Here is a 24,820-nt window from a genome sequence, read left to right as displayed (position 1 = left end):
AACCCTGAATCTCGACACTCATATGCAAATAATAACATGACTCAAACATCATTATATCATCATATCTACTCTATTATATAGCAAAGATAACTTTACTGTTTTATTATTAGCGTATATGTAAGCCTACTCTAAAGTTATTTATATATACGCTTTAACTGCCCCACCAAGAAAAGAAAAACTGGATGTCGCTAGTTAAAACTCAATGCATTCTTTTTCAATAATCCATAATCCCTAAAATATGGTAGGTATGATATGTCGGTTTATGGTAAAAGTAGCGGAATTAATAAATGTACTATGAAAAATCTGAAAATTTGAAGTTTAAAATGTATTTAAATTATTTATATATATTCAAAATAAAACATTATTGAATGCTAAATCATCTTTATTTTATCAAGTATGCCATAAAATATTTCAGATTCTCATTTAACATGTTTTTTTTTATACAGTAAAACCAAAATCAAGTGTAGTAGTGCAACCGGATTATGTTTGTTTATTTGTTTGTAAACCAACGATGCTGTCTAAACCATCAATTCTTTAAATTACTTTAACAGTCATTATTAAAAAAGTCAAAATATGGTCAACCATTTAGTATAGCAGGCATTTAAAGGGTAAGGCTATGGGTAAATATAAATAAATTATACGTGTGCTCCACTCAATCGTGATACTCAAAAGATGACCAGTATAACGGGGCGTTCCGCGTGTGTAAAAGAGGCAGGGGTGAGGAAATATGGCGTTATCTGTTGCGTAAATGATCTACGTAATTTCCTATTGTGTGGGAGAGAGATAGTCGAGCTCACTGTTAACACATGAAATAAACCACAAAGACACAAAAGTACGTCTGTTTTTCTGTGCATTAGAAAGTTAAGTCGGGTAGTTTGAAGTATCTCGTGTAGGGTCAGACTCTTCTAGACAAGCACGCGCACAGGTGAGGTGCTGTAAACACCGGTGTGGTTCACAACTTCACTCCATCCATCCAGCAGTCTTGTAAAGGTTATCAGCGATCTTCTCCTATGTTTGAAACAATCGTAGTGAACATGACGAGCTTGAAGGCGTTTACCGAGCCGTTTGGTAAGTAATTACGCTTGGTGTTTACTAAGTCTTGATTGTTTGTTTCTTCTGGAAAACCTGTTTCACACGCGTGGCAAATGTCGGACACTTGTTTTGTCCTGGCTCGGTGTTCTCTACTTTATTTTTAGTGTTTTTAAATGGTGCAGGTGGAAGCGTGTCAACGGGTTAAAATTACATTTGGAAGAACAATAAGGCCTTTATAAGCACATGATAAGATAGATCTATGTTAATGTACGCAAGGGAATATGAAGTGTATATATATATATATATATATATATATATATATATATATATATATATATATATATATATATACATATATATATATATATATATATATATATTTATTTATTTATTTATTATTTTTTTTTTTATTTATTTTTTTTTAATTTATTCTAAACTTGCAATTGTTTGGTGTGACCTTCATTTGTTCATGAATGCTGCTTTTACTGCTGTTTCTACTTTATTTTTCTTTATCAAGTTACTAAAACGGGGTGTATTTGCTCTGTCTTTACTTCAAAAGGCTTTCATTTTTTTTTCATATGTAGAGGTGACCAGGTTTCTCCTGCAGTATTTGTGTGTTGCTTCTGTTAGTGTATGGGTGGCCATGCAGAAGAAGATCTGCGCAGAGGGTTTTGCCCTGCAGGGTTATATTATGATGTGGTTTACATTTTATCTCTTCAAGTGCATCCCAAGCATGCAGCTACATGCTCTCTGCATTCCCTGGCTTAACAGAAACAGTCATGAATGGATTCAGGCTGCACAGGTTTGGATTCGTCTGCAGTACTGACTGGGCACGTGTAGATTGATCTGTCCATCTCTCTACTGTACAGCTGTGAAGAAGCAAACATGCTGAATTGCGATTGAGTAAAAGATAAGGAACAGATATTGGTCTAAAACAAATGACATTGTTTATTTTATTACTATTGGTTATTTATTTGTTTATGGTGGAGGTCAGAAGAAGTGAACATAAATTTCCACAGTCAGATAACATCAGCTAAATGTGTTGCATACTCTTTCCGCAAGTGTTGCTTCTCATACTCTCAGCAGTCACCATAACTGCAGTGGAATGAGTGCTCTTCAACATCCTGTATTAGTTGATGGGATTTCCTAGAAAATACCCTGCATTTCATACTCATTCTGATTTGACAAGGACTGTTTTAAGGAACTAAAAATAACCTCTTAATTCTTCAGAATTGTGCCTGTGTTTTTGTAAAATAACACACTGTGATCAACAACATACACATGCAAAGCATTTTTAGTAAGAGCTGAGGTTATGGGTGAGCTGTCTGATGTGGGTGAGTCTGGGGTTATAACCATCTATATGATCAGTGTTTTCCCTTCTGGAAACCTCAAGAAACAGAGTAACTTTTTCTTCTGTCTGGTGTCTGAAGTTGGCTTTTGACTTTTTGAAATGTTTTTTTTTTGTTTTGTTTTTTGTTGTTAATTTTCAGTGATGTCAAAAAACAACAACTTTTAATTTTCCAAAGAATCTTTCAGTAAACAGTACTATGATTTTAATATACTTTTGCTATAAAGCCTTTTGTGAAATATTTTATATATAAATATAATATAAAGATTCTATAAATGAAGGTTGTTAGAACCAGGGAATAATTTTTTTGAATTTTATGTTTATATATATATATATATATATATATATATATATATATATATATATATATATATATATATATATATATATAGTTAATATTATAATGATTCACTAGGTAGAGTTTGGGTCAAAATATACATTCCTCACAAGCATTCTGCTTGTATAACTTCTTTTCCATTTATTGAAGTGTGACCACTAGGACAGTATAAGTTTCTGACGGTTTGATAATCTTGGATAAATAAAAATATCACGGTTTCACGGTATTGAGATTATTGCTCTAAAATTCATTCTTTTCAAATGTCTGGGTAAAAAAACTATAACTTTTCCCAACTGAACACAACATATTTTATGGTGAGAAATATTGAAAATATTTTGGAACGGTAAACATGTCAGGCTAAATAAATTCAAATGAATCATTGACTTCTGCTGTCTTCATTAGTTTAAAAAACACTGATTTCTTTACAATTTAAAACAGCAACTTTGGATATCTTTTCTGCTGGAGATACTGTTATCCTAAAAAATGTATGTGTGTTTGTGTGCGCGTGCGTGCGAGTGTGTGTGTGTGTGTATGTGTATATATATATATATATATATATATATATATATATATATATATATATATATATATATATATATATATATATATATATATATATATATTTATATATATATTTATATATATGTATGTATATGTATACTTACAAATACATTCTCTCTCTCTGGTTAATCACAGTGTGACATCTGTGACAAAAGTGTTATAGTAATTGGCCTGATAAGAATATTAAATATACATATTAATGCTGATGATGAATTATTTCCACTGCCTGAGTCACATGTTCCACTGACAATTGCTGTACAGTGTAGGATTAGTTTTCTGTTGTCAAACAAACTTCTGCAGTACTAATTCTAACCCAGCATTGTTTGGGCATCATGGAACAGTCACAATTTTTAAATTGGACATCATCATTATCTTTATACCTTGAATCTGCCAGTGTGATACTACAGAATTTCACGTTAACAGAAACCGTCACACATAAACACACACACATCTCTCACACTTCCTTCCTCTTGTAGTCACTTAGTCATTTTTACTAACAGTCTCCTTTCGTTTGTTATGCTGCTTGTTAGTTCTGTAAATGTCTTACAGCTGAGTGTTTGCGAACTGCTCGACTTTTGTATTTTTTTTTCTTCAAAACACTCATGTTTAACTGAAATTCAATTTTTGGATTTGTTAACAAGTTACTTAAAAGTGAAAGTAATCAAATAACCATCACTTTCCTGTCACATTTTCTTCTCAAATGCCATACGTTGTCTAATCCTGCAGGTTTTCAGTTTGTTCTAATATCTAAAGTTTTTCTTAATTTTGTGTTTTTGTTTTTCAGGGCGAGTGGCTTCTGAACCGGTAGAGGACACGGACCCCAGCAGCTTTATTACAGATATGGTATGACGTTTTTATAGTTCCAAAACAAACAGTTTATTGCTAAGTAAGGGGCTTAGTCTTTCAAGAAGTGTTTGCTTGAAGGTTACAGATTGATAACATCGGGTAAATACCCACTGACACATCAGTAGCAACTAATGTGATGTTTATTTTTGCTTTGTTATGACACACTACATGAGATGTAAACATTGTCAGCTTTCATATTGTGATCAAACTCCACAGATTATGTAGGTTAGACATGATTTTCATACATGATATGAAAGTAGCATTGGATGGGAGGAGCAGCTTTTGAAAGACACACTAATAATGTGTGTGACACCGTGCTCTAAGTCTCGGGGGTTTGTTCTAGCACGTTCTCCGCTCATTTATCTACATATCTGAAAGTTTAATTTTCTTCTCTTTGCTACAAAGTGGACACCTCCTCGCCTCAAATGTGTTTCAGCATGTAGAAAGAGAAACAAAGCTGTATTGTTTTCTTCTAATGTCTTGATTCAGGTCAAGTTTACACAAGGGATGTGTGCCACCACTAATGGGTTACTTTAATGCTTTTAAAAAAAGGATGTCTTGTAACCAACTAGTCTAACAGCACTTCAGAAGGCAGTCAGAAAACGGTTCATATATTCAATTCAATTCATGTTTATTTCTATAGTGTGTTAATAATGTAGATTGTGTCAAAGCAACTTAACATAGAAGTTGTAGTAACTGTGTCAGTCCAGTTTTCAGAGTTGAAGTTCTGTTTACTTCAGTTCAGTGTGGTTTACATCGCACTGCTGAAAGTCCAAACACTGAAGAGCAAATCCATTGATGCACAGCTCCACAAGTCCCAAACCAAGCAAGCCAGTGGTGACAGTGGTTATGCTTCACTAAAAAGATAGGTCTTTAATCCAGTTTTGAACAAAGAAAGCGTGTCTGAGACTCGGACATTGTCATATTTTCTAGACCTGGTAAGAACTCTATATGCAATCAAATTTGAGTAACCTACTATATTATCAAGCAGAAATAGATCATATAAGTGCTGTAAGTGTTTGCCTTACTTTATAAACAAAGCATTTTAAACTTCAGCATTCACTTGACCAATGTTAGCCTATATGGACATATTTATTCAAATGAACAGTATTTATATCCAATGTAGACCTTTATTAACATTATTCCTCACCTAAATGTCAGTAAGAAAGCATGTCAAGCTGTTGTTGTTGTTCCTTGAAGGAATAGTTCATTCAAAAATGAAAGTTGCATCATTCTCACCCTTGTTCAAAACCTTTTTATTTTTTGTCCTTTGTTGAACACAAAGAAGATATTTAGGAAAATGTGGGGACCCATTGACTTCATATTTATTTCATTTAGAAGTTTCAGCAACCGGCATTATTTAAATGATCTTCTTTTGTGTTCATCTGAACAAACTCCTAAAGGTTTAAAACCACATGAGGGTAAATAAATGATGAGGTCATTTCATTTTTTGGGTGAACTATCCCTTTAATATGGCAAATGTTTTCTATGTACGAAAAGAAACCATACACTTGACTAGGATATTGATTTAGTAAGTTTGAAATAATGTGGATATTGATCTAGATTGTTTTAGTCTCAATGTTTCCCCTTTAAATTGCTATACATTTCCATACTACTATTATCCTTTATAACTGATAGTATAACAGGCCTATAGCCAAGATTTATTGTAATGAATCCGTTCGATGTAGCCTGGAAAAACTACAAGATACTCCCTCACCTTGATCATCTTCTGACTGGACATTTTTTCTAAACCTGTCATGAGTAACAGAAAACATCTAAGATAAAATCAAATGAGGCTTTACCAATCCAGGTATTTATAGCCTGAAAGTAAAGGATTCCCTTTTAAATGTATATTTAGCATGAGGGTCTTTCCAACGTTGACTAAAAGCCGTATGGTTTGGTCAACTAGTCTGACGTAAGATGTGTTTTTATCAGTCAGATCTCAAGTGTACAACTCTAAATTACAGTCTGTGCAATGAATTGATGTACTTAGTAGTATATTTGCTATACAGTTTGTGCTCGTGTATGAGCTCGTTCTCAGACATGCTTTTATCACTTTTTCAGTCGAGTGTTTGGAAGAAATGTTTTATGACCCGACATGCTTTAATATCACAGAATGAGGAAGAATTTAGTATTCTATAGGTCATAAATGCAGGGTTAATTTTCATTGAAATTTAATTATACTTTATTCTTATCAAATCCCTCGCATAAATATCCAAATAATCCATATTTTGCAACACTTTTTATTTTTTTAAAGAAAAAAATCATACAGAATTTTTTTAGTTTTTTCAATGGAAATGAATGAATTATCATCATGATATTGTTATCATAGCAAAAAGTCCATTTTAATGCCCAACCCTATTCTAAATGCATATGTAAACCGTCTAAATGGGTTTGAATTGTTGACTTTCAGCCATATGCAGTACATGCGGTCAAATCTGTACAAGCAGGTGCAAAAAAAACATCTACTCTACGCCTGCCAAACTAACATGCAATCGTTGTGAGAAATCGTTGATTTCAAGAGTTCACACTTAGCTGATGATTGATAATAAAGCGTATTTGGCAAGCTGTCCTGGGAGAGAGCCCTGAGCTCAGGATAGGTCCCAAGAACTCCGCTGCTTGTGAACGTGCTGAGATATAGATGGCTAAGAGTTTGTCTTAAGATGCTACTTTGGAGTAATTAATTTACTTATGGTGTATGTCTTTGAACGGTGGGAGAAAATCGGGAAATCCAGGGAAAAAACACGCGAACACAGGGAGAACATGCAAACTCCACACAGAAACGCCGACCGGCCTGGTGAGGGGCTGAAGCTGTGGCGTTCTTGCTGTGAAGTGACAGTGCTAACCAAAAGGCCGCCGTGCCACCCTATCAGGGTAAGGGGAGGAGTAGGGCTGGAAGGGGGATTCTTGATGGCGAGTGGAAAACGCTGGTGATTTGTAGTCTGTGTTCATCTGATTGGTGCAATATACAGAGCTGATGCGGTACCAGCTATGTTCAATCATAAGCACGTGATTCTCTCGAAATGAGTTTATAAATAGACCACACACTGAGAGAAATCTTAACAGAGGAATTGATTTCTAAACTGTCGTGTTTTACTAAAACACAAATATTACTGTTCCATCAAAATTGTAGCTGCCGTGTCATCTACATTTTTTCATAACATTTTTCCCTGCTTTCTCATAAGTAATGTGAACGCATGTTGTTTAGTCAACACTTCTCATGCATTACACAAAACATGACAAAATAACAAGGAAGGGTCTCGGGCAAAATCCCAACACAAGTCATCACAAGTGATCCATTTGAATGCATGCTAATGTCAGGTGGAAACAGTAATGCATCTCAGTTGACCAATTGTTATTAAGTCAGTGAAAGCACATGTTAATAACAGGTGGAAACAGAGCCGTGTGTGGTGATGTTTGACCTTTGAGTGTTTATGCTGATGTTTTGTCCTTTTCTCTGGTTTTTATTTCAGTCTCTAAGGTCAAACTACCCTGTTCAGGTCACAGATTCACAAGGTATGAGCTCTTTATTGTTTATTTACGTCATTGCTGCTTGTATTGGTAGTGACTGAGTCATTTATTTCCTGTCTGTTTATTGAATTCTGCTGATCTCAGGTCAGATATTCAGAATGGTGACCTTTTGGTCAGCCTCCACACTTTCCGTGTAATCATGTTCAATTAGACATGAAGGCACTGTTGTAAACGATCAACAGGTTTATTCATTGAAATGTGGCGTAATTCTCCACAGACCCGGTGACCCTTCAGCTCAGCTCTGTTCCGCCTGGTTTTCTGTCGTCTGCGGTAGGCAGGATACGACAGGTGGGTGTTCTGATAATTTAGATAACCAACATCACCTGTTTGCGTCTTGCTTTTTTTAATATTTGTGTCTGACATTCTGTTCCTACTTGAAGTCACGTACAAATGTCTGACAGCATCCTTATTTATAGATGCAAACCACACAATTCTTGGGGAGTCATATGATGTGGGCTGTGAAAGATATGTGGTTGTATGTGTAAATACCAGGATGAATTTTATTCCACTTGTTAGGGGCTGTAAGGTTATTCCCCGATACGTGCTTCACATGTTCTCTGTGTAGTGTTCATTAGGCGTGTGGGTTCATTTGTTTATTTATGCAAAACAGAATAACGGAGCTCTCAACTTCAATAATCCCTAAGCTTTTCCATCTTTTCTTTATCACCCAGCCTGTGGAAAATGACGATAGTGAATGTATCACATCAGCGTCTGTTTCATCAGGTATGTGTCACTGGTTAAAAACAATCATTACTTCACTGTCCACACAACTGTCACCACTACACACTGAACATAGTGGTGTAATTATGGTAGATGACCTGATAAGTATTTTTATGTCATATCATGAGTTTGTGAATTTAGGTGTCACAATATATTACATTTTTAAATAATAAGTAAATGTAACAGTATTAATGAATTATTGTTTGTAAATATTAGCCTTAAATGCAATGTTTTATTTTTTTACGTTTTTATTATTTGCCATTTTCACAAGTCTCAATGCAGAAGTTTTTGGACTTCCAGATGTGACAGACTTGAACTACACTATAGTAATACTAAACTAAGTCATGCATCAGATTCATGTGCAAAAGAAAGGATTGTATTAGATAATTTATTCATCGTACAGCACAATCTAGCAATAGGAAAGCCTTGAAAGTTCAAAGAGGTTCTCAAGAGTTTAATCATTAAACCAATGTGACAAAATGTGGTTAAAACATAAAGGGAAAACTCTTAAATATGCCTCCACCAATGTTTTGAATCAAGCGACAGCCTTCTTTCCCATCTCTTGAAGCCTCTACAGAAGTGACTAAATCTGCAGTTCATTGACTGACCACTAGAATGCATCCAGAATGCTCAACTTCACAGCAAAAAAAAATGTTTACAGCCTAGTACAAAAAGTGTTTTTGGTTTACGTAAGTAATATTGCCTGTCATGACAACTGTGAGGGGAGAATTAACTCACAACTCATCTGTAAGTAATTTTAAGCCTTAAAATTCTGCATAAATAAGGGCGTGGCCACTTGAGTGACAGGTGTCTGTCTTTGGCGGTCATGTAGTCTCTGCTAATATCAGCCACTGAACTTAGCTTTATGTGGCTTTATAGAGTCTATTGCTTATTTATTAATATTTATTACAATTATCAATGAATATGGCATGTTAATTGTACTTGTAAGTTAATTGTAATCGTAAATCTGTGCTCAATTCTTGTTTTCTGGTGTGTGAAATTATAATATAATAAAAATTTTAAAATGTGCTTTATTTATTTAAAATGATTGATTTATTATTTATAGTTACATTTATCTTTACTACACCAACATTAGCTGTAGGCTATATTACATCATCTGAAATATGATGTTATGCCTGCATTTCATAAACTATACTAGTAGGGAGGGAGGGAGGTAGATAGGTAGGTAAATGTATGTATTTGGAAATAATTGTTTTTTTTAAATAAAGTTTGTTTGTTTTTTCCTGTAGTAAAATGTCAGTTGAAAAATGCTTACCAGGTCTTAATCCATTAAAACTGTGCTTAAAAAAACCAGACAGAAAACACGTACTTATAAAGTATACAAGCAAGCATGTGTATCCACAATACAAACAAAACATATAATAGTGTTAAGTGTTTTATCCAGAATAATAAGTATTAAATTATAATAACAATATAACAAGCCAAGCATCTCTAGCTCCACCCACCCAAACAAGTATTACATGTATAGTTACCTACAAAATGTAATGCTTCTTGTATGTAATGTACTGCATCTTTTGAATATTTTTATATTTATATACCGACTTTATTGACTGTCATATTTTCTGCTTTTACTTTCCTGCTCTCTAGACTTCAGTAAAGAACTCAAGCCCTGTAAGGAGTGTTTGTTTTCTGCTCCTCCACCCAAAATCAGTGACCTGATGAATGACGAAGACCTTCTGTACAGCCTGCGGCTCAAGCTGGACCCGACTCACTGCACGGTCAAAAACTGGAAGAACTTTGCGAGCCGCTGGGGAATGAGCTACGATGAGCTGATGCTTCTAGAGCAGCGTAAGCACGGTGCCACTTACAATAGTCCTACTCAAGAGTTTCTCCTGCGCTACAACCAGAAACTTGTCACAGAGCTCACCGAACTCTGCCAGCTTTACCAGCGAATCGACGTGCTGCGGTTGCTCCAGCGCTGGATGGAGAACGACTGGCCCTCACGCTGGCAGAAGGCCCATTAGCCGGCACTTGACTAAAACTGGACCTCAGTGGATGAAATTCAGAACTGCAGTGATGGACCGCAGGTCAGAAATACACACACACACTACTGAACAGCAGTGGTGGAATAACAGTGTTTACAAAGTTGTACACTGGACTTAGTCATTTTTTGATAGCTCTTGGCTGATTATAGCTTTGCAAATGTCACATGTTTGTGGCGGGCAGTAGATATGCGACTGAAGGGTGATCGTCAAATATACGCAGTGGCGCCCCAGCAGTTCAAGAGGAAACTGAAAGGCCACTCAGGTGTGATTGCACGTTTAGATCATGTCCGGAAATTCTCTGTCGTTCCAGACATACAGCGTTTAATTTATTTTTAAAACAACCAGTCTCTGCTGGTGGTCTTATGAAGAGTTCTTCTATTAGTGACATTCTTGATTTTGAGTTACTGTGCTCATCAAAAATGAGTTTTAGGACTTTTCTCACCTTTTAGAAGTCACACTGGCTGTATCTTGATTTCAGCTGGGGTTCAGCTTGCTGTATTTTCTCATTACAACAAATACTGCAGTTCATGATATTCATAATATCCCATGAAAATATGACATTAGAGCTTGTTGGTAATTTTGGTTGATTTGATGGCTAGTGCCAAATTGTATAAAGATTATATTTTGCAGTTATTAAAAGTTCAACACAAAAAAAAAGGTTTAATAGGTCAAAAACCAATATTATATAAATATACAGATGCTTAAATGTATGTGAAACCTGTGAGCAGTTTACAGTTTTTTGTTGTTTTACTGTGTATGTGTGTATATGTGTGTGTATATATATATATATATATATATATATACAGACAGACAGACAGACATTTTGTAGGTTGTAATTTATTTTGTAATTTATTTTGCAATATCTTGCTTGATTTTAATAGTTTTATCCTTCAATTTGTAAATATGTTTTATGACTAAAATATTATTTTAATAAATATATCCATTTAATAAATCTGTTTTGTTTAAATGCACAAATACATTGCCTATATTCACTGAGAAATTGATAAAAATATACACAATATAGTTTGTGTATATATAATTATATTGTATTTTGTGTATATGTAATATTAAATGTCATTTCTTTGTTTTCAATTGAGTGTGTTTGTATAGAGGAAAAAACTACATAAAAGATGGAATGCAAAATCTGTGGATTTATGCAGAATGATTTTGACAATATAGTAAATAATAACTTCACTATAAAAATATAACTTTTTAACATTTAAGGCTTACAATGCAAATCCAATTAGATCCACATGTTTTGTAAATGATGTAAGACTCATATAACACGTCTGCTTAAAGACAGGAAATATTACTTTACAAGTTGTACATGAATCCTGTAAACATTTGCGTACTAATCAAGACCTAGTGAAATGAATATAAACCCTGAATAAATATAAATGATCACGCTTACAAAAGTAAATAAATAGATTGAATGATGGGCTCAAATATTTGTGGAAATCTGTGTATTTCTGTGTACTCAAATTCCTTGTGGGCCTAGTAACAAGTCGTGACATTCAAAGAAGGGTTGCCAGAGGAAAGCCTATAATAAAACAAGCTGCCTGTTTCATTATTCCATCTTTAATGTAGTTTTTCATTACTCACACAATTCCTTCTAAACAAACAAATGTAATTCACAAACCTACATCTGACTTAATATAACATTTTAATACATAAAAACTAGAATAAGAGCAACTGATGTAAAACAACAGAAAACTGACCTTCTCAGGGCGTTCCCAAGCAGTATATGGCATGTTTACATAGCAGTGATGTACTTCAAAAAGAAAGGAAATGTGCTTCTCTGATTAAGTTTTATTTTTTAAGTTCAGTGTACAGATGGCATGTTCTCAAAACGATCCCTTAAACTGACTAAAAGCCTTGCTAATGACAGGCCAGTAGTTGGTTATGGTACTCAGTCAGTATCTTGAGCAGCACAAACACAGCCCTGTTATTCACCATTGATGTTTTGGTTGTCAAGTTCTCGCGCACATTCTGTATGATGATTCAATAACACTCATTCTGTGGATTCAAATGTTTCAAAATTTACATTTAAGCACCATATAAAACATTGGTTTATATTAAAATTTCCATTGCACTGCTCGCAAAGCACTTGGCATGTTTGGAATGAAAAGCACTTAAGATGTGATGTCATTAAAATCATTTTTGGTGGTCTTTAAGAAAGATTTAGGACGTCTTTGACAAAATGGCAGTGTAACTGCAAAGAGCTATGGATCTCACAGTCAATTAAACAATCTGATCTGTTTTAATTTAACTTCTTAAACATTTTTGATGGTGAGAAAAATGCTGGTGGTTACAGTTTTAACATTTGTGCTCAAATGTCAATAACAATGAGGTAGTAGTGTAAGTTATTGTATAGAAAGAAGACGATTTTGTGTCTTTAAGAAGTGTTTGGTTTTTTGCCTTTGTATCCTACCTAGCCTTGGACTTATTGTCTAAAAATTAAAGCCATATCTGTTTGTTTGAAATAAAACCTTTATATGAACAATATCTGAATATTGTTATAAATATTTTTATAGTGTCAATCTACAGTACCTGACAAAAGTCTTCGCACATCTAAGTTTTAGGAACAACAAATAATCACTTGTAGTTGATTTATTTGGTATCAGAAGTGGCTAATATGAAAGGCAAAGGCCTCTAGATTACGCTTATTTTACTAAAATAAAATATGATCATGTCTTGATGCTACCATTCACTCTGCAGATCTCTCGTACTCCCCCATATTGAATGTAAACCCAAACTATGATTTTTCCTTCACCAAACGTGACTGATTTCTGTGAGAACCTTGGGTCCCTGCAGGTTCCAATAGGTCTTCTTCAGTATTTGTGATGATTGCGATACAGTTCAATAGATGATTCATCAGAAAAGTCTACCTTCTGCCACTTTTGCAAATGATCAACTAGAAGTCAAGTTATTATTTGTTGCTCTGACAACTAGGATCGACGACAAGAGTGTGTGTTTGTATTGGTGGGTGGGTGTACATGCATGCAATCAGTGTTACAAACAACAGTGTGAACAAATCATAATTGAAGGAAAATTAAGCATGTGTTGTTCATATAAGCTTTATTGAGGTTTTTTTTTTGTGAAACTGGCAGAAATCTGCACATATATGTGATACACAGTGAGAACACAGTGTCAATTTGTTTGTTTTTCCCCAGTTTGCAATACTGATCAAAATACATATAAAACTGGTATGGAAAGAAGTGTAAACAAAAGTTAATATATCATATATATAACCACTCAAAATGCAGACAGTTATAGAGTCAGCAGATTTTCTTTTATATTTATGTCAGTATTTTAAGAAGATACATTCATTGCACATTTAACTGAATAAAATAATGTGTAGAACTTAGTACAAAAATAATTACATCTGTCAAATTCTATAATGCTTTTCAATCAAAACTTCACCAATGTTTATACATGTAATTTTTACATATGACTTCACTATATGGAGTTGATGTGCATTACCAATGCTCTTGGATTAAAGTTTACTCTGTCTGCAGACAAAGCATGTTGTTCAAGCTTAGGCTCAATTTGGCATCATTATCATTGCTAGTACTATCAATGTAAGGATGATCCTTATTAGCATCAGGGTTGGTGACTTTAAATGTTCCCCTATTCATGTTCGGAGGGCTGCCTGGTTCTGAAGATGTGGCAAAATCCGTGCTAATGGTACGTGCATTAGACAACCTCAACCTCTCCAGGACATCGACACTGCCCCTTTGTCCATTGACCCCAACAGAGGGAGATGAAGCTTTCAGATTTGTCTTGACTGATGAGACTGAGAGAACTGCATCAGTTATTGTTTTAGCAGGGTCAATAGTGACATCAGCTGCTCCAATACGTTTTTGCAAGATGCTGTCAATGTTGCTTTCAGGTAAGCTGTGAGTCTTGAACAAGGGGATATTTTCGGGGAATTTTATTTCTGTATTGCCATCTAATTCTGGTGCTTTAATCTTTATATTCCCATCCTTTGATTCAACAGATCTTCGCCAGTTGAAGGGCCATTTCTTCTTGCTTTTGGAGCCCTCCACTTCAGAATTGATGCTTGGAACATCTACATCAACCCCAGTTTTAGGAAGATTCACATCCACACCAGGAGGAGATAGGTTAAGGTCTGGCCGGCTTACATCAGCAGAAATGTCAACATCAGGAGATTTAACTTTGGGTCCAGAAAAGTTTAATTTTCTCGTTGGGAATTTTAGTTTTCCTTTAGGAATCTTGACGTCAGCATCTACTGTGGGAACATCTACATCAACCCCAGCATTAGGCAGGCTCAAGTCAGCATCAGGAGTACCAATCTTGGGTGCAGATAGGTTCAGGTCTGGCCCATTTACATCAGCTGCAATGTCAACATCAGGAGATTTGACTTTTGCACCAGAAATGTTCAACTTTTTCATTGCTGGGAATTTTAGTTTCCCTTTAGGAACCTTGACGTCAGCATCTACTGTGGGAACATCTAGATCTATCCCAGCATTGGGCAGGCTCAAGTCAGCATCAGGGGTAGCAATCTTGGGTGCAGATAGGTTCAGGTCTGGCCCATTTACATCAGCTGCAATGTCAACATCAGGAGATTTGACTTTTGGACCTGAAATGTTCAACTTTTTCATTGCTGGGAATTTTAGTTTTCCTTTGGGAGTATTGATGTCAACATTTGTTGTTGGAAGCTTTACATCAGCATCTGGCACATTGACATCTGCACCAATTGTTGGAGCTGAGAGGTTGAGATCAGGAGCTTCTGCATTTATATCAATACCTGGAGTCTGCACTTTTGGAACAGAAAGGTCAGCTTTTGGTTTCTTAAATGTAAGCTGTTTTAGCTTTCCAGTTGGTGACTCCAAGTCTGGGGACTTGATATCTACATTGGGAACACTGACCTCAGCTTTTGGTAAAGTTGCATTTACATCAGGTATGCTGACCACAGATTTTGGAAGATTTAGGTCAACAGCAGGTGCTTTTAATTTGCCTTCGAGTTTGGGAGCTGAGAGATTTAGTTCTGTATTAGCATCCAGCTCAGGCCCTTTCACCTTTGGCCCAGACAGATTCATTTTTGGCAGATTGAAATGTGGCATCTTGTGCTTTGCAGATGGGACATTGATATCAACATCTGGGACTTTAAGGTTTGCATCAGGTCCTTGAAACTCTGCTTTTGGTAAGTTTAGTTCTACATCTGGGTTGGATATATTGAGATTTGGTGATTCGAGACTTCCCCCAATGTTTGCAGTTGGAGCTTTTAAGTCTGCGTTTGGCAAACCAATGTTTAAAGAAGGAGCAGAAATGTCCCCTTTAACTTTAGGTGTGGAAAGACTAAGGTCAGGTGATTTAACACCTGCATTAAGTCCTTTCAGTTCTGCTTTGGGGATGTTCACGTCTACATCAGGTACTTCTACTTTTTCTGTTTTAACACGAGGCCCAGAAAGACCAAATTTCGGCACTTTATAGTGCGGTATTTTGACTTTTCCAGAGGGGGCATCAATATCTACTTCAGGAACATTTAAGTCAATGTCTGGGGTTTCGAGGTCTACGATTGGACTTTTGATATTAGCATCTGGCAGATTCGCTTTGGGTGCTGAAAGATTGAGATCTGGAGCTTTCAGGTCTATGTCTGGTCCTTGGAGGTCTGCCTGTGAATTGAGGTCTATATCTGGACCTTTCATTTTTGCCCCTTTTAAATTTATTTTAGGTAGATTAACATGGGGTTTCTTCATCTTTGCAGATGGGGCTTCAATGTCAATTTCTGGTGCCTGCACATCAACACCTGGTGCAGAGAGGTTGAGGTCTGGAACTTTGACATCTAGAGTAGGTGCATCCAAATCAGGTTTTCCTTTCATTTTTGGCCCAGATAGATTTATTTTAGGCAGATTAACATGGGGCTTGTATACCATTGCAGATGGGGTTTCAATGTCAATATCTGGTGCCTGCACATCCACACCTGGGGTTTTAATGTCTAGATTTGGTGCAGAGAGGTTGAGGTCAGGAGCATTGACATCTAGAGTAGGTGCATCCAAATCAGGTTTTCCTTTCATTTTTGGCCCAGATAGATTTATTTTAGGCAGATTAAATTGGGGCTTCTTTACTTTTGCGGATGGAGCTTCAATGTCAATATCTGGTACCACCACATGAGCTCCTGGAGTTTGAACATCTAGATTTGGTGCAGAGAGGTTGAGGTCTGGTGCTTTGACATCTAGATCTGGTGCATCCAAATCAGCGTTTCCTTTTATTTTTGGCCCAGAAAGATTCCATTTAGGCAGTTTAACATGGGGCTTCTTTATTTTTGCAGATGGAGCTTCAATGTCAATATCTGGTGCCTGCACATGAGCTCCTGGAGTTTCAATGTCTAGATTCGGTGCAGAGAGGTTGAGGTCTGGAGCTTTCACATCTAGATTCGGTGCATCCAAATCAGCTTTTCCTTTAATTTTTGGCCCAGATAGATTTATTTTTGGCATATTAACATTGGGTTTCTTTACTTTTGCAGATGGAGCTTCGATGTCAATATCTGGTACCTCCACATGAGCTCCTGGGGTTTGAACGTTTAGATTTGGTGCTGTAAGGTTTAGGTCTGGTGCTTTGACATCTAGATCCGGTACATCCAAATCCGCTTTTCCTTTCATTTTTGACCCAGAAAGATTAAATTTAGGCAGTTTAACTTGGGGCTTCTTTACCTTTGCAGATGGAGCTTCAATGTCAATATCTGGTGCCTGCACATGAGCTCCTGGAGTTTCAATGTCTAGATTCGGTGCAGAGAGGTTGAGGTCTGGAGCTTTGACATCTAGATTTGGTGCACTGAGGTTTAGGTCTGGTGCTTTGACATCTAGATCCGGTACATCCAAATCAGCGTTTCCTTTTATTTTTGGCCCAGAAAGATTCCATTTAGGCAGTTTAACATGGGGCTTCTTTATATTTGCAGATGGAGCTTCAATGTCAATATCTGGTGCCTGCACATGAGCTTCTGGAGTTTGAACGTTTAGATTCGGTGCACTGAGGTTTAGGTCTGGTGCTTTGACATCTAGATCCGGTGCATCCAAATCAGCTTTTCCTTTCATTTTTGGTCCAGAAAAATTCCATTTTGGCAGTTTAACATGGGGCTTCTTTACCTTTGCAGATGGAGCTTCAATGTCAATATCTGGTGCTTGCACATGAGCTCCTGGAGTTTGAATGTCTAGATTTGGCGCAGACAAGTTGAGGTCTGGAGCTTTGACATTTAGATTTGGTGCATCCAGTTTAGCTTTTGGAAGGTTCATATCTACATCTGGAGATGACATGTTCAAGTCTGCATTAAAGTCAGGTGTTTTCACCTTTGATTTATGCAAGTTTAGCTTTGGCATTTTAAGAGTTGGGAACTTGGGCTTTGTAGACGAAGTATGAATATCTACATTAGGTGCTTTTACATCCACATCAGCCTTGGGTAAATTGACACGTGTGTTTGGGATGCTGATATCTCCATCTATGTTTGGTGCTGACAGGTTCAAATCAGGTTTTGAGGCACTGACATCTAAGCCAGCCTCTGGTGCTTTAACCTTATGCCCAAATGTGGGCTTCTTTAAGGTTGGAAATTTAGCTTTGCCCTTGGGAGCTCCTATGTTGATATCTGGGGTTTTGATGTCTACATCTGGTGCTTCAAGATCAGCCCTTGGAAGATTGACATCTGCATTTAACCCTGGGGCAGAAAGTTCAAGATTTGGTTTGTTAAGATTTGCATCAATACTTGCCTCTGGTACTTTTACTTTAGCTGTTTTTTTCTTAAATTTGGGAAATTTAATCTTGCCAGAGGTATTAACTTTTGGCGTGTCGATGTCCATATTCGGACCAGTGAGCTCAGTTTTTGGCAAGGTCACATCTACTTTAGGGGTGTTAAATTCTCCATTAATCTTTGGTGCTGATAGACTCAGATCAGGTTTTTTGAGGTCAGCGTTTACCTTTGGGGCTGTTAAATTCACATCACCACCAATCGTTGGTTTTTTAGCCTGTTGGTCGAAGCTGGGCATTTGGAACTTGGGTGTTTTGGTCTTCAGTTCAGGGTTATCCACATTAACAGAGACACCAGGAGTGTGTAGTCTAGGTGTAGAAAGGCTGACATCCGGTGTTTCTAACATGCCATCCAGACCTGCTCCTCTGATATTTGGGGTTGAGATGCCACCCCTGAGGCTTGGGGAATTTATTTGTCCATTTAACCCATTAATCTTAACACCGGGTGCATCAAGTCCTGCATCACTTTTTAATCGAAGATCACCAAGGGACTAATAAGGAAAAAGAGATAAAGACATAATGAGACCTCTTTAATCTATTTTTCTATTATTATTATTAAATTCACAAGATTGTTTACCACTCCTGCTTTCAGATCTTTTGATGTCTTAAGTTCAAGGTTCTTGTCGTATGACTTGATGATACCGATCAGTTGTAGTGCATCCTCTTTACTAAGGTGGTCTAGATGAACTGTTGCCGCAAGAAGCTTATCTCCTAAAAGAGATCACAAAAGAGGATAAGGCACAATACAGAGCCATTTATTTCATTACATTTGCAGCATATAGGTAGGGCCAGACAAAATCGGCTGACATTTTTTTCTATATCTGCAGAGAATTTTGTAAAAAACCTGCAGATTTATGCGGAATTTAATTTTAACTTAATATATGAAATAAAAAATACTTTTAAAACTTATTTCATGTTTAAAAAGCAAATCCAATTAGATCCACTTATTTGGTAAACAAAGCAAGTCTTCTATATAATATATCTACTAAAAAACAGAAAATATTACCTGAGAAACTGTATGGTAAATAAATCATATGAATATTTTTAATAATAGTATTATTATATCACAATAAATTTAGTGAAAGTAATTTAAAAACTGAACAGATATAAATTTACAACTCTCAAAGATGGACTAAAAATCTGTGAATTTCTGTGCACGCAGATTCTGTGTGGGTCTAAATATAGGATATGTGCACACTTAATGTGAGATCTTTACCTTCTCCCTGGGTAATTGCAGGACTTGTGATTCCCTTGACCCCGACTCCAACTCCTCCTTTCACTGCATCATCCAATTTCACACCGTCTGAGTGCACACCTATATTTGTTTCTCCATTCTGCACATGAACAAGAACATGTATTATTATTATTCATAATCTAATATTAATTAGGTATAATGAATTTATATAATGTAAATTAAAGGTGCTGTAAATGATTTTTTGCCATGCTGCAATTTCCAGCAAACACACTGATTGAATCTGACACATCCTGTATTCTTATAAGCTAAAACATTATTGTTGGTCAGGTAGTGGTTCTGTTTTCTGTGTGCCATTCTATTAAATAAAAATACAACACCTTTAAAGTACTATTTTAGTCAAAGGTACCAACCATCATGGCGTCACTGCTTTAAATACAACCGGACATGTCATGAAAACCAGTTTTCAGGATATTTGCTGAAACAAACAAACAAAAAAACAACCATCAAAACAAGTGAATTGACTTGCATCCCCTCTGACCTAAAGTCATTTAACCAAGCATTTAATTTTAGTATTTCTTGGAACAATAAAAAGGAACAATAGTGACTAATCAGACTTTAAATTAAAAAGATTACATCTGCTGATTCAGAACAAAATTGTCAAAATGTTGTTGCTCCAAAAATGGAATTTATTTTCATGGGTACATTAACCTCTGCCCACTCTCTTTTAGTCACATCTACATTGCATCATTTTCAGTAATGTAGTGCATTTACTGGAAATAAAACCTGTAAGAAGTGCCATAAGCTCTTTAATGAATGAATTGGATGATAGTTACTTAATCAAATAAAATAAAGATTGGATATTAAAGGGATCCTTCACCCAAAAATGAAAATTAACTCACCCTCAAATGGTTCAAAACCACTGACTTCCATGGTAGGAAACATAAATATCATGAAAGTCAATGGCTAAACATTTTTCAAAAGCTTAAACAGGTTTGTATAAAGTGAGTAAATGACATCATTTTTGGGTGAACACTCCTTTTAACTAAAAACATCAAACACTGCACGTTGAAGAAAGAGGAGTTTGAAACTGTACCCCTACAGATTATCCAAAAACAGAAATGTAATGTAATTGTGACACAGTTCAATTTATTTATATCTTCACCAAGGCTAATCTCATAGTGGGAATGTGTTTCATAAAAGGTAAATAAAGTAAGAAGATGCTAATCCATGCTGTTTTCAAACCACATTGCATAAAAGAAAATATAAGCAAAAAATTGTCTCAAAGTAAAAAAGGCCTGCTCAACATTTCACAACCATCAGGTCTAACCTCCTCTAACTCAATCTGCTGTTATGTCTCTTTAACAGGTTGTGACTGTGTTTGTGTATACGTGTGGTTTGTGTCAGGAATGCTTCAAGAATGGATGGACTCTGGAGAATGAGAAGAACCAGTTTGTCCAGATGCAAGAAAGATGAGAAAATAGCAGATCATTCTGCATATCTATTATCTTTTTTACCCTAAATGTCTTCATTTTATCTCCATTTTGCCTTTGTAAAGCTTATTATTAAAATATCAGATGGTCTTAACAATGAACCAAAGATCTCAATGGAAAGTTAGAATTAATCTTCTCAGTTAAGTTAATAGTTTGATCAACAACAGAAGTCATCTGATGTTTTGGCTTAACTTATGACGGAGCCAAAGAACTGTTGTAATAATAAGTGATTTCAATTTTTTAACAGTCTGCACACATGCATGATGAGTTTTTATCATTTGTCATGTTCACATTTCAGTCAGTCAACGTTTTTCATTTCTCAACTAGTATAAATTATTAAAACCTTAAATTTTTATAACAACAATTCAACAAGTCCACAGCAAAATACAATCTCGAATGTTTCCAGCATAAAGAGATAACCCAAAAATGTGTAAAGCACTTTGAGTACCCAGAAAAGCACTATATAAATGTAAGGTATTATTATTATTATTATTATTATTATTATTATTATTATTATTATTATTATTATTATTATTACATCCTAATGAAGCTACTTCGACAACAAAACAGTGTGTTCCAAATATTTCTGATTTGTCCAAGACCTCTACTCATTGCACATAAATAATTTTATCAAATTCCAACAAGAGCAAAGATGCCTCAACATAAAAGAATAATGCATGATGATAGATCAAACATTGATGTTCGTTTCTGATCCTCTCTGTTTTATATATCCAGCAATGAACCAGACTGTATGGACAGCGCACTTACCCGGTGTTGTTCATGTAGGATCCGCTGGTGTTCACGCTTCTAAACTCCGAGTGAAAATGACTGTCATCTGGCCGGTCATGGGGTTTCTGTCAGATAAATACCAAACAGCCACCAAACAGGTTCTCAGACATGCAAGACAACTACACACACGCACATATACATAGCAACACACACCGAAACTACAGATACAGAGAGTTAGGTGGAGAATTGATGGCAGGAATTGCTCATTTACATGTGAATTTGTGGAAGGGCACAGATTTATTTATGATCTGTATATTTTTAAGCCAAAAATTTGAATAGGGTTTACTAAACTGTTAAAAATCATTTTTTATTATTTTGTTTAATATTATTTCATATTTTATTTGATAATGTTGACAGTTTAATTCAATGATGGGCCAAATGTCATATTGTGGAAGTCTATATATACACTACAGGCCTTCTTAGAAAAACTAAAGTGTGTTTGTCAACAGTGAATTATTGCAATTAAGCAAATGGTTGTGTTTGCAAGGGTTTGGCCTCTGGCGTTACACCCTTGAGTTCTAAAATGCATATGAATGCATGGCACTTCAGAAAGCTGGGTTTCAGCTGGATTTGTTTTGATAGTTTCAGTCAAGATTTAGCTCGCCCAGAAAAGCAATTTCACACTTTCTTTAGGCTTTTTACACCAAACACTGTCAACCACATTTACTTATAAGTGTGATTTTTGACATTCTTATTATACAATGCAGCTAAAAACCAGGTCTATGTCCTGTTTGTGATTATTGCATGTAACCACAGCGACAGTGGCTAAAATATCAAGGCCCTGTTTCCACCTGGTATCAACATGCATTCATTGAGATTTTGTCAAGGCCCCCTCTACTTACTCGTCATCACATTTACTTGCTCTCTATTTATAATTCATTAGTACTATTGGAACATAACCCATGTTAAGCTGCAGCCATGCTAGACTTGATAGTGTGGGTGTGATGACAGTTTAACATATGTAGCAGGTCTTTATTCCACTTTTCTGCAATTCTGCAATTGCATTCATTAAAGATGTTTTACCATGATACATTCATGTATTGTCTTCACGCAATCTCATAGCAATTTGTAACTTTTTGATTTAGTGGCTAATTCGTATAAATTCGTACAATTTTGTATGATGTGCCACGCCTCTTTTTTTTTAAATCGTATATTTTCATATGATTGGCTAAAAGAATTAGCCACTAAACTGACAAAACATTAAATGGTTACATTTCCTCATGAAATCAGGCTGGAATTCATGGAATATGAAGATCAAATATCAGTTCCCGAAATGCAGTAAAATGGTAAATAACTTTGGACAAATTTGCTTTGCTGGTCTCCCATACTCACTTGTGTACGAACTAAACAAAATCTGTCTTAAATCAAGGCCAAACGTTGGAGATGGTCAAAAGTGAACAAGCCCCAAAATGTGTTAGATCCTGTTTATTGTGTTTAAAGGTATTTAGTGTTAATGGGAAAACCTGTCTTGATACCAGGGGTAAATTAGTCTAAAGGTGGTGACTTTGACACATTAGACAAGTAAACAAAAACATTAGTTTAATTGATGCAAGATTCCCTTAGCCAAATCTTAATAAATCAACAGAAAGTTTAAATGTCATGAAATAAGGGTTCGTTTGAGTCATTTGCAAACCACTTAATTAATTAAACACTTGTGTTTGTGCAGTGACGACTGCATAATGTGGCAGACGTCTAACTTTCAAGTACCAAAAATATGACTGAGTTCTAAACAAGTACAGCTGAGAGTTTGGTTATAGATCTGGCTGTCACTGTCTGAATAACCAAACTGCTACCAGCTCAAATATGGGACTTACAACTGTGTTCCACTTCTTAGCGGTCACATTATAAAATAATAGTAATTTATACAGTATTACACAGTAATAGAATAAAAGAACCATTTTGGTTTCTAAAAAAATGTTTGTTTCATAGTGTGAATGACATTTCAAAAATTTAGAAAGAATTTCATTCATCTGTAAAGAACCGTTTGTGGAATTTAAAAGAATATTTATGAAACATCAGTGGGAGTAAATTTTGAGGTTTTAGTTTTTTTGAAGATAACCTGTGCACAAAAGGTCAACCAGGCAGTTACAGTGCTTATTCGAAGGTAATGCACTACTTACGATAGAAGATAGAAGAGCCTCTATGAAGTGTTATGTACGGTGACTGAGAGAGCTTAACATGCTGCAATTTAAGAAAACGCATTTAATTACAAAAAACACCAGCAAATTAAGAAAAGATCTTGACGGCACGCATGCAGGGAATCATCACAATGCTACACATTAAAAAATGTGCTGCATTTTCCTACAACGCGTACAAATTAATAAAACGTGCTGCATTTTCTCACAACCCAAACAATTTACGAAAACTCACTGCATTTTCTCACAATACTTGCAAAAAGAATGGAACACAGCGGAAACACAGGGGACCCACTGTGCTGTCACCATTGCTCTGTGAAGTTGTAGGTGATCTTTGAAAGTTGAGTTTTTTGTTTGGTTGTTTTGACATCCAGATTCACTTATTTTTTGTATTTTATTAGCCTGAATAACCATATCCTAAATAGTTTGTCATGTTGTAGGGTCCCATTGAAACATTTTTATTGTGTTCCGTGCTATTTTAAAGTGTTTTACTAATATGTCTGCATTGTGGGAAAATGCAGTGTGTTTTTTTAAAAATGTGTTTGCGTTGTGATGATTTCCAGCATGTGTGCTGTCAAACTGAAGATCTTTTCTCTATATGCTGGTGCTTTTTGTAATTGCATGTGTTTTCTTAAACTGCAGCACATTAAGCTGTCTCGGCCACCAAAGTTTTGTTTTAAAAGCAAGGACTATTTTAATGCTGACGTGTAGCCACTTGTCTTAACATTACAGGGTAATTGATGGCATTTGACTACAGAGATCATTTTTACAGTTTTGTATAAAAGTAAAAATATATTAATAAGATGTTGCATCATGAATAAGCACAATACAATAATACGACGTGCATGTTTAACAACAATATGGGTGATGTGTGAATATTGAAAATTTCAATATTTCTTTCCAATTGAATGTTTATTTAAATTATAATTTTTTTTTTTATTTGTTGCAATTGAAAGTCATAGTCATTCCACCAACTGATTTCTAAACATTTCTTAAGTTAAAGCATTGGTATTGTGTTTAAAATCTCTGAAAACATTTCACACAAAGTACTTTTTGATTCACCAATAAG

General features: G+C 35.5%; 2 protein-coding genes across 2 annotated transcripts; one reads left to right on the top strand and one right to left on the bottom strand.

Annotated features, from left to right (window-relative positions):
• The first annotated feature begins 780 nt into the window (after nt 1–780).
• edaradd (EDAR-associated death domain) lies at nt 781–12,884 on the top strand. Its single transcript, XM_056477653.1, has 6 exons — nt 781–1,068; nt 4,063–4,121; nt 7,598–7,640; nt 7,873–7,943; nt 8,327–8,378; nt 9,984–12,884. The coding sequence occupies exons 1-6, from the start codon at nt 1,011–1,013 to the stop codon at nt 10,358–10,360; spliced, it is 660 nt and encodes a 219-aa protein (XP_056333628.1). The 5' UTR covers nt 781–1,010; the 3' UTR covers nt 10,361–12,884.
• A 558-nt stretch (nt 12,885–13,442) lies between these two features.
• On the bottom strand, nt 13,443–21,669 carry si:ch211-125o16.4 (neuroblast differentiation-associated protein AHNAK). Its single transcript, XM_056476545.1, has 5 exons — nt 21,596–21,669; nt 19,748–19,812; nt 19,359–19,476; nt 18,720–18,853; nt 13,443–18,633 (listed from the first exon to the last, which is right to left on the bottom strand). Exons 2-5 carry the CDS (start codon nt 19,751–19,753, stop codon nt 13,885–13,887), a joined length of 5,007 nt encoding a protein of 1,668 aa, XP_056332520.1. The 5' UTR covers nt 19,754–19,812; nt 21,596–21,669; the 3' UTR covers nt 13,443–13,884.
• Nucleotides 21,670–24,820: the final 3,151 nt, after the last annotated feature.

Source organism: Danio aesculapii, chromosome 17 (genome assembly GCF_903798145.1).
Source record: "Danio aesculapii chromosome 17, fDanAes4.1, whole genome shotgun sequence".
NCBI classification, from domain to species: domain Eukaryota; kingdom Metazoa; phylum Chordata; class Actinopteri; order Cypriniformes; family Danionidae; genus Danio; species Danio aesculapii.
Note: the sequence above shows the minus strand (reverse complement) of the source record. Positions and strands in the feature narration are given on the sequence as shown.